This window comes from Spodoptera frugiperda, chromosome 31 (genome assembly GCF_023101765.2).
Source record: "Spodoptera frugiperda isolate SF20-4 chromosome 31, AGI-APGP_CSIRO_Sfru_2.0, whole genome shotgun sequence".
Lineage (NCBI taxonomy): Eukaryota > Metazoa > Arthropoda > Insecta > Lepidoptera > Noctuidae > Spodoptera > Spodoptera frugiperda.
Window position 1 is genome coordinate 2,871,517 of NC_064242.1, and position 14,696 is coordinate 2,886,212.

At 39.1% G+C, this 14,696-nt stretch overlaps 1 protein-coding gene across 4 annotated transcripts in view; it reads left to right on the forward strand.

The window, feature by feature from the left end:
- The window catches only part of LOC118276266 (leucine zipper putative tumor suppressor 2 homolog), a 108,637-nt gene extending 94,546 nt beyond the window's left edge, over positions 1–14,091 (forward strand). For 2 of the 4 annotated variants that reach the window (XM_050707358.1, XM_035594518.2), the window contains 3 exons: positions 7,172–7,279; positions 8,457–8,676; positions 12,981–14,089. In XM_050707358.1, the coding sequence (XP_050563315.1) occupies positions 7,172–7,279; positions 8,457–8,676; positions 12,981–13,685 (1,033 nt within the window). In that variant the 3' untranslated portion in view covers positions 13,686–14,089. Of the gene's footprint in view, positions 1–7,171; positions 7,280–8,456; positions 8,677–12,980 lie in introns of all 4 variants that reach the window. The other 2 variants (XM_035594517.2, XM_035594516.2) reach the window with 2 other exon arrangements.
- The last annotated feature ends 605 nt before the right edge of the window (positions 14,092–14,696 follow it).

Genomic DNA, 14,696 nt, shown 5'->3' on the forward strand with positions numbered 1-14,696 from the left:
AAAAGGCCGGCAACGCATTTGTAACGCCTCTGTTGTTTCGGGTGTCCATGGGCGGCGGCGATTGCTTACCGTCTACTCGTTTACTGGCTTATAACATAAAAAACCTATGTTATCGTAGCATTAGGTAACCAATAAAAAAAACATTTGTGGTTTTCTTAATAGCGAATTTCCGCACTTACTCTACAAATAAACGACAGTAGATTTTCCTCGTTAAAAAAATTATGGTCTATTATAAAACACTGATGGTCGTTGGAGTAATAAATGTGATAATTTATTGTTACAATTACATTGTATAAGTGTGCAGTTACATCATATTTATAGCCATAAATAATGGCAAAGTTTTCCATAATGGATAGGTGCTTAGATACACCTTGAATGGAAATTGCTTTAATGACTGTAGAACACTTTTGTAAAGGAAATTGTACCTTCAAATTAGACACTTACATTCTTCTGTCATAGGAGTTTCATACCACGACATCTATCGTTTCCATCTGATCAAGAAACATAATAGAGAAAACTTAATAATTATAGTTGATTTTAGCACTGACACTTAAATAATCAAAGATTAGAAGTTAGCATAAAATAAATCGTATTTATTAGTATCGGATAACTTTAATAGCATTGATAGTGGTAAAGTTAGGATGGTCTCAGGATACCAAATGACCAAATCCCCTTTTATTTTTGTCTGTTTATACATATCTATGTTGTTACTACCGTTACTTGGGCAAAATGTATCTCATTTAAATTTTAGCTTCTCGCTAAAAGCATCATCTCTAACACCTATCTAAAACAAACCTAGCACATTCATTAACAGACCGATAACATCAGCGAATTCATCAAATTATTACATTCAAAACTTCAACGGACAAATGACGTCACGTATGCTTAAGAACATTAGCCTCTGACCAAAGCATTAATGAAACTTTGCCATTCACAAACTGATGTTATAAAAACAAGCGTCGGTTCAACGGTTTGCTTCAAAAGTTGTTAATACAACTGACCTTGTATGTCTATGTAACATAACCTCTGTAACGGCTGAACTGATTTAGATGAAGTTCCATAATCAATGCTGATTTGTTATTGACCTGGATTTTTATTGAGTTTTTTGTTTTATGTTTGTTTGTTATTATGATTTCTTACTTGATTGGTATAATCTTCACCCATCCACGCTTGGGCAGGTGGGTTGGAGGTCACTGTTCAAAAGATTTATGTTTATTAAAGAATGCTGCTGCCTAATCTCTGCTAAATGTGTAAACCCTAACTCTGCGTTGTGTTTCGTTGTGTAAGTGAGATTACCGGAGGCCCAATTACGCCCCTTCCCGATCCCCGATTCCCCAACAACCCTTAAATTTCTAACCCCCAAAAGGCCGGCAATGTACATGTAACGCCTCTGTTCAGGTGATCCGTCTGCTCGATTACCGGCTAATACTGTATAAAAAAAACTGGTATTACCATGGTTACGATACCCGCGATAAAAGTGTATAGGGATGGGACTCCGAGTATAAAAACATACGAGTATTTTAATCAAATTCCATTAATACCAACACGACGACACTCAAAAATTTCATCACAAACGTCCATAAAACAACAAGCCAAACTCCATAGCCTTCATAATCCTCCAACAATAGCTTTTGCGGAGATGAAGCCAGGAACCACGGTCCGGTGCGCTCACATCAATCTCATTTGCATGTACAGACACTAGCTCATCAAAATACCTTAACCACAATTGATTTACAACCTTATAGCCCTGTGATAAAGCTGAAAATCTATGTTGAACGGTCGGGGTAGGTTGATATGCTGTTTGTGGTAACTACACGTAATTGAATGGCTGTGTGCGTGATAGTGATTTCGCAAACCGACGGTTTCTAAATAGCACGGAATCGTGGATTATGAGGAACAATTGGATGTATGTTAGGAAGCTAGGTTTTGTTCATGTTTGGTAGGAAGAAGTATTTTATTATTATGTTAGTCACAATATTATTTTCGAGGTGTAAATCATGATAAGTTATAGATGTACGAACAGTTCATTGTTTTACTCACGCGCTGTGTTGCTAAAATAGTGTTAGAAATTAATTAATACTTGGCTTTTTATACAACGTGTAACAAAATACCCATATACATCAAGAAGCGCTGATGAATACAGGTTGAATAGACTCTCTACACGAAGTTTCAGCTTAAAATACGTTTAAAAAAATTTTTGTACCAAATACTTGATATCGCATGGTTCTTGATTTTAAATCATAAAAACATGTTACAACACTACAGGGATCACTCGCTAATATTATGAAACATTTCTTCTGTCAATCTGATCGCCTAGTACTTGTCTACTTAATTTTGAATCACGCGCCGCCGCGATTTGAAAAACTCATAACTTGGTACCATGAAAAAATTAGTTTAAAAAACCCTTCCCGTATCGTTTGTTATGTTATCTAGAAGCCGTGCAATTGATATGTATGGCCTTTTTGTTACACGTTGTATAAGTAAGATTAGGATTATAGAATTATCAGCTAGAATTCGTCCTTTCATGAACAAAAGTCCTACTTTCAAGAAAAATAATAAACCTCAATGGTATTGCTGCCCATTCATCAGTAACTGGTCGCTTGTATAGGTTTGTATACTTGGTTATATTCGTTGATAGACATAACACAGACATTACATCTCTGCGTGCAAATCATCAAACTCGATTCAGCAGTTTCGACGTAAAAGCGTAACAAACAGTCTCACACTTTATTTATACTGTTTTCCAGTTTTTGTTGAAGTCTATCATCGATGTCCGTTTCTATATTTCTTGCTACACATAATTCGCTTTCCCGTAAATAAGCCGCATCATAAAATATAGCCCACGACTTTCTTCCTCCACTTTCTAGCTTCGCACTTGTCTGTAAACCTACGTAGTGGAATGATATAACATTAGTGTTGTACTGGTATTGTCCAAAGGTCCATCTGGGCTTAGACTTAACTCTGACTACACTCATACTGACGTTTTCTCGATGCTACAACTAAGAATTTCGATATCATCAACAACTCGATAATGATTCGTCCGAATTAATTGTTATGTTTTTCGGTTTACTCACGTAACTGTATGACGAGGAACTCGACCAGTTTCAAGCTGTTCTACAAGCTCAAATTCATGAGCAGAATTACCCGACATATGACGCGCCGCCAGTTACGTGAGTAAGCCGAAAAAATATTTAGTGAATCGTCTGCTTGGACCAAAAATCTATGAAGGTACGGAATGTGCACAAATGCCGCTCTTATAGTTGGATGGAAACATAATAATTATTTACCCGTGAACTTCATACTACGGAGTGTCCTCTTGAGAAAAAAAAAGTTATTGACTGGAGAAAAAATGTTTCGTCGACAAAACGACTATAAAGTCTGCTATTTACAAAACAATGGTTGACCGTAACGCTCTAGATACAAGGGATTTTCTGACAATTCCAAGTAATAGTAAATTATACATAATTGTTCTCCATTCATTCATATTTACGAACTTTTAGAGCATAAATCTACGTCTCAGTTATTACAAACACCATATTATAGCGAGGTCATGAGGCACATAGTTTATTTACTAACGGTAGGTAAAAAGCGTCTTTTTTATATTTCAAGCCACTTATCGTATACCGTGGCCACTTTGTCGATTAACTTCTAATAATATACTAAGATATAAGGACTTTGCAAATCTCTTCAGAAGTCTGTAGATTGTAATTTTGTATGACTGTCAAAGTGGCTTTGCGTGCTTTGGCCCTTATAAATAATTGTTTGTAGGCCCTTATTTTAGGGAGTGAAAATTATCTAATGACTTCTTCCGTCCTTGGGTGAGGCGAGATAGTTTGACTCTTACTGACGTTTGGGTGGCCCGTAGCCCCATATAATTGATATGGCAGATACGGCACCAGCTACGTCCCTAGACTGTGATGATGGCACAGTAAGGTCCAGAAAGAACTCAATAGAAAAACAATACACAAATCGAACTGCAGATGTCCTTCAAAAAGGTCAAACATGTTCCTTCAAGTGATATTAGAAGCACGTACCAACAAAGAGTGTATGACACACGTCGTCACGTCCAATAAAGTAAAGTCTAATATTTTATCAATTAGCATGTGCAAATATTTGCCAAAACTATTGAATGGTGTGATTCGTATCCTTTTATATTGGATTTATTTCTACATTTATTAGAATACTGGTTTATGATGATGTCTACTGGGCATTCGATCTCTATTAAGATAATAATTATTTTGTCTGATCTATTACACTGTGAACTTTATTAGGAAAGCAGGGTAACCATAAATCTCCGGCACTTATAAAGCGCATTTTTTTTTAAACCCCAGCCTATTACTTTAATGAAACTCAAAAAACTACATTTAGCAAACTAGGGGAACCTTACCCTAGGTACTAAACCACTAGACTATAACTAACCAAAGCCAACCAAAAAAATCATTTCATGAACTCATAAATATCTTTCTTTCTTTTCCACTTACTGACAGCATACCCATAAAGCCATTCCTGATATTGGCACTTTACATCCATAATTAAAACAGATTCATAAGCTGAGCAGCAGTAACGCTCCGTCGGTGAAGCAAGACGAGCTACCGACCGCGACCTGCCTTTCATGTTTTTAACATTATTGCACTTACTAAGTAGACTACAGACTTAAAAGAATCATAAAAATAAATGCCCTTTTCTATTTTCTACATAAATAATTTTATAGAGCGACCTCTATGTACGAATTAAAAACAATTTGACATTAATGACACTGACGGATGACAAACGTCAACGGATGACAGGTCAATAAATCAAAAAATGTCATCTCCACATCGTAAAAAAATATGGCCGAAATCCTAGAACAGATTAAAAACAATACTTCTATTGTTTTTGTCGCTGTAAATATTATGTTCTTGTAAAAAAAATCGTAATGTCCGTTCTATTCTTTAGTAAACAAAGTACTCAACTAAATAATATCAATCAAAAACACAGTTATGTAAGGCAAGCCATAAAATAACAATAGTAATAAAGTGAATGCATTGATCTTCGTTAGTGTAACTCCATTCATGAGCGTAACAACAAAAGACTTACATAAACATAACATAGCGGTTTATTTTGAAAGATGATGGCACACACTATTTAATCTGTGGGCTTGTACGGGTGTTCTACTTAAACAGAGAAAAGAGAACTGTTTTGTGTACTTAAATGCTGTCATAATATTGCCGTATATAGAATAGGCTATTTTAAGTGTTTCATTAAGCTTTATTTAGCATACAATCTTATCCGGAGTGGCGGACTGTCGGGGTTTACCGGGGCTCGGGCTCGAAAAGCAGGAGTAGCAACAGGGTGGTTTTTAGTCAGTAAGAGTCTGACACTCCCAAGCCTCTCAAACCCAAGGGGCTGTATAGCATAAAAAAATATATGCTTCAATCTATACCGCCCCTTGCCAAGCTAGAGGATAATATCCAAATTCTCTTATGCACCAGTAGACGTCATACCAGCTACCATACAACGAAACATGTTAAATTAATTAATTCATTACTTACTGCCGTACTCAGAGACATTTACACTCTCGTCTGCTGGTACAAGAGACACAGTAAAAATACATTGTATCTCGATTAAATCTTTATTCCGGCACACCACGGGTTAATGATTATTTACACAATTGCTTAGTTAGGTTTTTTTCTGAAAACAATTACTAAGAACTGGATTAAGTAATCATTAAACGTACTGAATACAGCGACAAGTCTTATAATAAAAACGTCTATAAGCTAACAATTACCAATCTTTAGGTCAAAACGTAAACAAATAACAATTTATCACCCTCTTTAGCAGTGCGAGCGGTACGAGCAAGCAATCCGGTCCTAATTGACCAGATTACGAAACTAGGTATACAGGTAGGCCAACAGGTTGTAAACAAAGTAATAAAATACCTAACGCTTTTACCGTTCCATCTGAATTGCGATGCTGCGTAGAATCTCGGATACGATGTTTAGTACCGACTGCGGATTCAATCTCGTTTTATACCTTGATGTTATTTCTATTCGATGTTCGCGGATCTAGTTTATTATGTGCTTGCTTTTACCTGAGGTGATACACCTGTGATATAGGCTGGGTCTTTCCCCGTACTCCTAAGCACACATAGGTGTAGGTAGTTAAACCGTGAAGAGGTAACAAATATTAGAACAGCAATTGGAATGAGTATGAAAACACTAGTTTCGTACTCGTACGGAGCCCTTATTAAGGTATACCTACTATGAAACATAGTGTAATGGTGGCTCAGAAATTTAAAACGTCCGCTTCTCATGCATCAACAAAATGCAGGTTCGAAACCTACCAACGTGACTTTTTCCGATTTACACATACTTTCTAAGATTATTTAGACACCACTGACAAAACGGTGAAGAAAACATGGTGAGGAATCCTAGGCTTACAATTTCTAATTATAAGTTTGAAATCACCAACCCGCATTGAGCAAACGTGATGATTAATGCTTAATCCTCAATTCTCCGTGCGAGAAGAGGCTTTTGGTCAGCAGTGGCCACGTCAAGCTGTTGATGTGATGATGATCTCTACAAATGCAACTGCCGAGTATAAGTCTCAGTATTATCAGCCAGAAATAAAGCTATTAAGAAATTAGAATACCAATATTTGATAACTTGTTATATCTATAAAATAAATAAATGATAAACGTATGTGTACCTATAGGTGCATTTACATTAAATTGCGTCTCAATAGAATGCAAGTAGGTTATTTGAATATCTAATTTACATCGTTAGTGACACAGATGAATGGAATTCCAAACGATATGAGCAAATGTTATAATAATAGATAATATTACATTATACTTAGAATACTGACTTTATAACTAAATTATTGTCAACCATCAAATAAAGTCATTTTTTATAGCATATTGCCTCCCTTAAAAATATGGAATGTCAATAAATTTTATTATTAAAAAAATCCAAATTATTATCATTCCATCTTTCATCAACGTTTAAAAAAAATAAGCGAAAACCAATGATGACTTCCATTTTTGCACTCCCTAGATGGCGCTTCTATCGGATTAAGTCATGTCATGTTCAGTTTTTAAAACTTATTGTTTAAAAGCACAGTCGTGGTTTATCCCAAATCTAATCATATTTTATTGTAACTCCTACTATATTTGAAATGTTTCTCTTTTCAGCACAAAGTCGAGTTCTGTATTGAGCGGCGCGGAGAAAGAGCCAGTGCCGGCGCCGTCGCCTGCCGACTCAGGAGTCGCTGAACTGGAGAGAGACCAACATGACTATAGGTAAGCTGAAATTATACTACAAAGATCTAAAAAGACGCACATCTATTACGATTAGATACTATTTCAAACTTCATTCTCAGATCAGCCAAAAAAATATTAAGATATTTGGTTTCCGTATTTTCGGGGCACACTTTATGCAATATCTTACTAACATTATAAATGTGAAAGTTTGTAAGTTTATGTGTTTTTGTGTATGTTTGTTACTCAATCACGTTAAAACGGCTGACTAGATCGGGATAGAATTTGGCACAGAGGTATAATTATGGTCTGGAATAATATCATAGGATACTTTTTATCCCGTGGGAACGAACGAAACCGCTGACAGAAGCTAGTGAATAAACAAATGCCTTATTAATCTATTACAACAGGCGATGAAAAGATAGTGTTACTTTTGAAGCAGAAAGTAAGCAATGTATATTTTCCATTCATATAAAATAATAAATAAGTAGCCCATCTACATACAGTTTATAGCTCATAGGTCATACAGACAATTCTAGCGGCTATAAATATTCTGCTCTCAACTTTAGTAGGTTGGGTTACGAGGTTTCACGGCAATCGCTATAAAACTCTATAGGTTCATATAGTTTTAATAAAGGAATGTATCATACTTTCTAATGCCATTTGTTTTATGGACTAGTACCTAGTAAAATAAGACGAGGAGTTTCACTACGTTTTAAATACCTATAAACAAATACATGTAATGATGTAAAATAAATGGTATCGAAGTTGTAAACTCGATTGAAGTGTTTCCAATCAGTGAAAACTGGGTTTAGAACTAATGTGATAAGGGAAAGTAGATGGAACTGATTAATAAAAAAGAGATAATACATTTCATTGGTCTGAGATTGAGACTGTCTGCACCATGAGACTGCCTCGTTGGTCGAGTGGTCGCAACTGCGACTACCATACAAGGGGGGGTATCGGGTTCAGGAAATATAAGAAAAGAGATAGCAGAAACAAAAGAGACACACATTGCACTATTACATATTTGAAAACCAATAAAATGGCAACGGTACAGTTGCGATATTTCAATTAAGAGAAACCACACAGCATTATCTATAAAACCATTACTCAGATTATCAATAGTCTTGTATGATTAATTTCTAAAGAACTTAATCATACAAATCAAAACGTTCATCAGTCATCACACACTAAAAATAATTCCCTAACGTTACAGCACAACGGAACGCGTCCGAAGTCACGAGGTTCGTGTGCGAGCAGCCCGAGGTCTCATGATGCAGAGCTTCGGACGCTCCCGAGATGAGCGGGACGCGGAACTAGCGCGCGTCAGGCGGGACCGGGCGTTGCTGCGTCAAAGGTTGGAAGATACTGAGTGGAGTCTCTGTCAGAGAGCTGGGGAGATCGCGTTGTTGAAGACACAGCTTAAGGATGCTCAGGTGATTAGTTCATTACTTATACTAGACATGGTGAAAGAATATCTAATAAGTTGTACGAAACGTCCAAAATGTTAGGAAGTTAGTCAAACTTAGGTATGTTGATTCACACCATTTTCTCTATGAATACGAAGGATTTCAACCCAAACATAAGGTCTTCGAAAGAAGTAAGAAGGATTTACTGGAGCTCCGGCTCGAAGGGTAGTAGTGGGAAATTTTTAGTCAGTGAGAAGTTGACAATCCCTGTCGCCTCGCGCAAAGCGGGAGAAGTAATTGGATTATAGTCCCTCCTCAAAAAAAAACATAAGATCTACAAACATGAAAATGTTAGTTATTTTAGCACTTTTCTTTAATAGAGTTATGGAGGACGCCGCGTTTTTGACCTCACTGTATCGTCAAAATATTAGTGGGGAAATCGAAGTAAAGGAGCAAGATTTTATTAAATCTTGTAAAATTACCCGCCGGCGTACTTTGCAAAACGGTCGTAAGTGGGTTGGCATTGAACTAGACGCTAATATACGTAAACATCTAGTTTCCACGAAAGAAAAACTTTTCATTGATTGGGCTACCTGCCGATTCATAGACGATGTCGAAATAGTTAAATGTCACTTGTGTCAGCAGTTTGGCCACGTTCGGAAACATTGCACGGTTAAAACACCCACCTGCGGTAATTGTGCTGAGGCGCATGAATCACACGACTGCCCTCATATAAATAATAAAAATTTTATTCCAACATGCGTGGCGTGCAAACGTTTCAAAAAACCTCACGACCACCGTTGTGGTTCGCCCGAGTGTGGCACCTACAAAGCTAAACTCGAACAACTCATATTAAACACCACCTATTAAATAATAATATGGATAGGTTGACTATAGGGCAACTAAATCTACATAACGACAGGGTTGCGACGTCCGAGTTAGACAAACTAATAGTCGACTATATCAGCTTGACATTGTACTTGTTCAAGAACAGTATCAAAATGCCCACTTAAGGCACAGGGTAGTGCAGCTGAACAGTAGGTCACGAGCTGGAATTTACGTCACGAGATCATCTAATTTCACAGTAACATCTATAACTAATTTAATGACGTCACACTGTGCCGTGGCGGAGATTGCCTCAGAAAACTTTAAACTTTACGCTGTGAGCTGTTACTTTCAATATTCTGACTCAGTTGCTCCTCACATCCATCACCTCCGTCACGTCTTGCAATCGCTTGCGGGCTCCAAAATTATAATTGGCGCCGACGTTAATGCGTCTTCATCCTTATGGTATGGCAAAGTTAGGGCTACTGACATGGAGCGGCGTTGTGCCGTTGAAGAATTCATTGCCGAAATGAATCTCTCCATACATAACACCCCTGATGCACCACCTACTTTTTGCAGTCAAATGGGCGAATCTTGTATTGACGTCACACTTTCTAGTTCGGACGTTAGCTTGGATAGGTGGCGTGTCCTACCGGATGCGTCATGTAGTGACCATCGCCTGATCGTGTACGAATTTGTCTCGGGATTACCCCGGGGTCCAACGCTTTGCAGTAGTGGCTTTAGATATAAAACTAAGGGCGCGGACTGGAACTTCTTTAGCTTATTATTTGCATCTCAGGCCACAGACTTCACTCGCAAAGACCTTTCGGCAGAAGAAGGTGCTGAAATCATGTCGGATACTTTTACTTACTGTGCCGACATTGCGTTTGGTCGGGGATCCTTGACCAGTACGCGCAGATGTGACTGGTGGAATAATTATCTAGTCGAACAACGTAAATGTTTTCGTAAAGCGCGCAAACAATTAAATAGACTAAAAAAACGTAAAGTTACTGGTTTTGCATTTGATGAAGCATTGATTGCGTTTAGAGTTGCCAGGTCACGTTATAGGGCTTCAGTGGAGAAAGCTAAGGGTAACCTGTTGCGGAGAGTAGTGCAGAGGCTGGAAAGCGAGGGTCCGTGGTCGCCTCTGTACCATGAGTTCAAAGCCAATAGATCCGTCGATCTGGCGTTCGTACAGAACATAAAAGTCAACAATGTTCACACCACTGGTATTGAGGAGACAACGGAAGTTCTACTCGATGAACTCATCCCTGACGATGTATCGACAGATAGCGATTATCATCAACAGATTAGGTCGTGGGCGGCTATACCACCCAATTCACCGGAGTCTGATCTACCTTCCATCAATGAGCTCGTAACTGTTATTAAAACGTTGCCTATGAATAAATCGTCTGGTGAGGATAAAGTTTCAAATAAAATGATAATAGAAGCGTGCAAATCTGCGGCTGACGCGATCCTGTCTGTCTTTAATCGTTGTATAGCGGAGGGCGTCTTTCCTCGTATATGGCGACGTGGATTCATTCGCATAATACCTAAGAATGGAAATAAACCACCCGATGACCCTAAGTCATACCGGCCTATTACGCTTTTACCATCATTAGGAAAACTTCTTGAGCGGCTTATCGTTCCTCGTTTGCTGCCCGGTGGACCGAAATTTCACAATAATCAATTTGGTTTTACTGTGGGTAAATCTACTGTAGACGCAGCTCTCTCTGTCCGAACCATAGTGACTTCGTCTGAGCACAAATATGTAGTAGGCATTTTTCTAGACATTTCCGGTGCCTTTGATAACGCGTGGTGGCCAATGCTACTCCTTAAACTGAAGGGTCGTGGTTGCTTTAGTAACATATACAAACTATTATACACTTATTTTCTTCATGGTTCTGTAAAACTGAAACTTGGTAATTTTTCTCGGTCGAAGTCGTTGTCAATGGGATGGCCTCAGGGCTCGGTTATTGGCCCGTATCTGTGGAATTTAGGGTTTGATGACTTGCTCGCGACCCCCCTTCCTTCTGGTTGTACGTTGACTGGATATGCGGATGATGGCCTTTTGTTAATACAATCAAATACTCGAGCCGGACTAGAGAATTTAGCTAAGGACTGCCTCAGTAGGATCTCGCGATGGGGCGAACGTAATCGATTAACTTTTGCACCCCATAAAACCTATCAATTATTGCTTAAAGGAAATTTGAAATCATGGCCGTCTATTAAATTCAATAACGTTCCCGTCAAACGTAAGGAGTCGGTTTGCTATCTCGGTCTAGTCCTAGAAAAAAACTTTTCTTTTATTGAACATATTAAGACTATTAGTGAGAAAGCCAAAAACAATTTCTATGCGCTCACGCGAATTTCGAAGGCTACCTGGGGTCTCTCTTTTCTTACGCTCAGAACCATCTACGGAGCAACCTACCTGGGATGCGTGTGCTACGGGGCACCAGTGTGGGCTGATAGGGCCACAATAGGCGCGGTAGCCTAGCCTTGATCTTTCTGTGTAAGGCTTATAGGACGGTTAGCACAGAGGCCCTACCTGTGCTCGCGGGACTACTTCCAGTCGATCTTGAGGTGCAGCGACGTGCTGCCATGTACTATAATGCGAGACCTAACTTTTCCGCAAACTTTCTAGCACAACGTGATCGAAGCAAAATTGATAGATTGCTCAAGCCTTTAACGGACGTCTGGGATGAACTTCTGACTGAGTGGCAGTGTAGATGGGAATCTTCTACCAAGGGCCGCCACCTCTATCAATTCTTTCCATCCGTGCATGAGCGTCTGGAGAGGACATGGTTGGAGGTGGATCACTGTGTTGCCCAATTTCTTACTGGCCATGGCAACTTTAAAAGCAAATTGTTCTCATTTAAACTCGTTGATTCACCATGGTGCCAATGTTCGACAGCGGAGTTGCAACATGAGCAATCCGCCCATCACATACTCTGGGAGTGTGGTCTCTGGCAATCTGAGCGTGACACTATGTTGGATAATTTAATTGTTTCATCAGGTGTAGTTTATTACACGGACCTTGTGGAGTCTCGAGCAAATTTCCGTGCGTTTAGGCGTTTTTGCCATACCTATTATTGGAAGCAAGTATAACAGCTCACGCATAGGACCCATTTAGTATTAGCATTTAATATTTTAGTTTTAAGTAAAATTTCCGTGGTGCTTGGCGACTGGGCTTCTCCCAGTTGTGCAGTCTCTTTTGTGCCTTAAGGCTTAAGTCATCCTGTCTCCTGCATTAAATTCACCGAGGGAAGTGGAAACTATCGTTTTCTTTTCTTCTCCTCTAATAACATCTTCTGATTTGTTTCGTTGCGGGATCCAAGACAGTCATTCATTTCCCTGGGACGCGCCGGACTTCAGTGTTCCGGTGTTTTCATGTTTGTATCTACTGTAGATCCTGGCTTACAGGAGTTGCAGCGATATGGGAGGTTGTGGCGGGCTTGTCCCAAAAAAAAAAAACATAATAATAGAGCTTTTTTCTATGTTTCCAGAACGAACAAACAGCAAAGGGACACGAGTACCTCACCCTGAAGGCAGACTGCCGCCAACTGAGAGAAGTCCTCGACAAGAAAGAGAAAGAGATCATGAGGCTCCGAGCGGAGACGGACGAAAAGGAAAAATCCATCAACCGACTGCAATCAGAAGTCGATCGCCTCACCAACGATCTCATGGAAAGCGTAACAGACCTCACCAAGACCAAGGAAACCAGCAAAAATGAAATTGAAAGACTAAAAACCGAGCTGAAGGAGCTTAGACAAGAACTATCAGACATCTCCCTTAGCGGGTACGAAGGCATCGAGTGCGGGAGGACCATGAGAGGCATCTACGACGTCTGCAAAACTAACGAGTACCACTGGAACTCCAGTGATAGTGCCTTAGAAGATGCTGAAGTTCAAAGACTGAATGGAGAACTGCCAGACTCGTGCAGCGAGCCCTGCGCCGCCACCGCCATCGTCGACAGACTCAAGTGCGAGCTCGAAGCTAAAGAAACCCAGTTCAACAATGAAAGGAGAAAATGGTCCGAAGAAAAGGACAAAGTACTTCGATACCAGAAACAATTACAGCTGAACTATGTCCAAATGTTTAAGAGATCTCGTACCTTAGAGGCAGAAGTGGACGGGCTGCGGTTAGAACTAGAATTATGTAACAAGAACATGAAAAACTTGAACAAACATGGCAAGACTATCGAGCTATAAACATTACCAAATTCAAATAATTTAATAATTAATATTTATATTTAAATGGCTATTTTCTAATGTAAATATACGATTAAGAGAAAAGGCGAGATGATTACTAATGTTAACAAAGAAGTGAGGATGGTTGATGAAGAGAGAATACTCGAAGCTGTTGATGTTCATCAAAGAGTGGCAGATCGTGGTTTGAGGAATGTAAACTATGACGATTTCTTGCCTTATAAATGACAATATGAAGCTGTAGTTGAGTTTATCAAAGTTATGTTAGAATATTGCCGTCATAATACTCAACTAGCAGGTTAGAGAAGGACGTACGTGTGGACCAATTGTTGCAAATTATGTTATGTCGGAGTAAAATATCTATATATATTTAAAGAATGTGATTTATTGAGGTAGTGCTTAGAAGCTCTTATCTAATATGAATGAAGACAAACACAATGTAGTACCGAATACTAATCAAAACTTTTGATTGCACGTGACGCGGTAGCTGGGCAACCGGCTTCCGCGCAATGTGTAGCGGTTTCAATTCCAGCATGGAGCAACCCGGAGCTGCGGACTACCTAGCGGGTTTACCGGGGCTCCGGCTCGACGGGCAGGAGTAAGAACGGGGTGGTTTTTAGTCAGTAAGAGTCTGACACTCCCTCTCGCCTCACCCAAGGCGGGAGAAGTCATTGGATGATTTTCTTTTTCTTTTTTCTGATTTTATTTTAGTTCTGGGTGTCATGTGCGTGTGAACTTGTATGTTTGTAAACGCATCCACGACATAGCAGAAAATCCTAGAGTGGGGCAAAGTCTTTAAAAGAAAATATTATCAAAGCCGTTCTCATACTTAATTAACACTAGCTGACTCATTAGTTTAATTGTCTCCTACTCCAGTAAACTTAATAGCAGGTCTGCAGTCCAGCAGAAATTCTAGGATTTTTAGTACCCGCATATTTTCTCGTCCCATTATCATAATCCTAACTCTGCGGAGCTGCGAACCACCTAGCAGATTTACCGGGGCTAGGGCTCGAA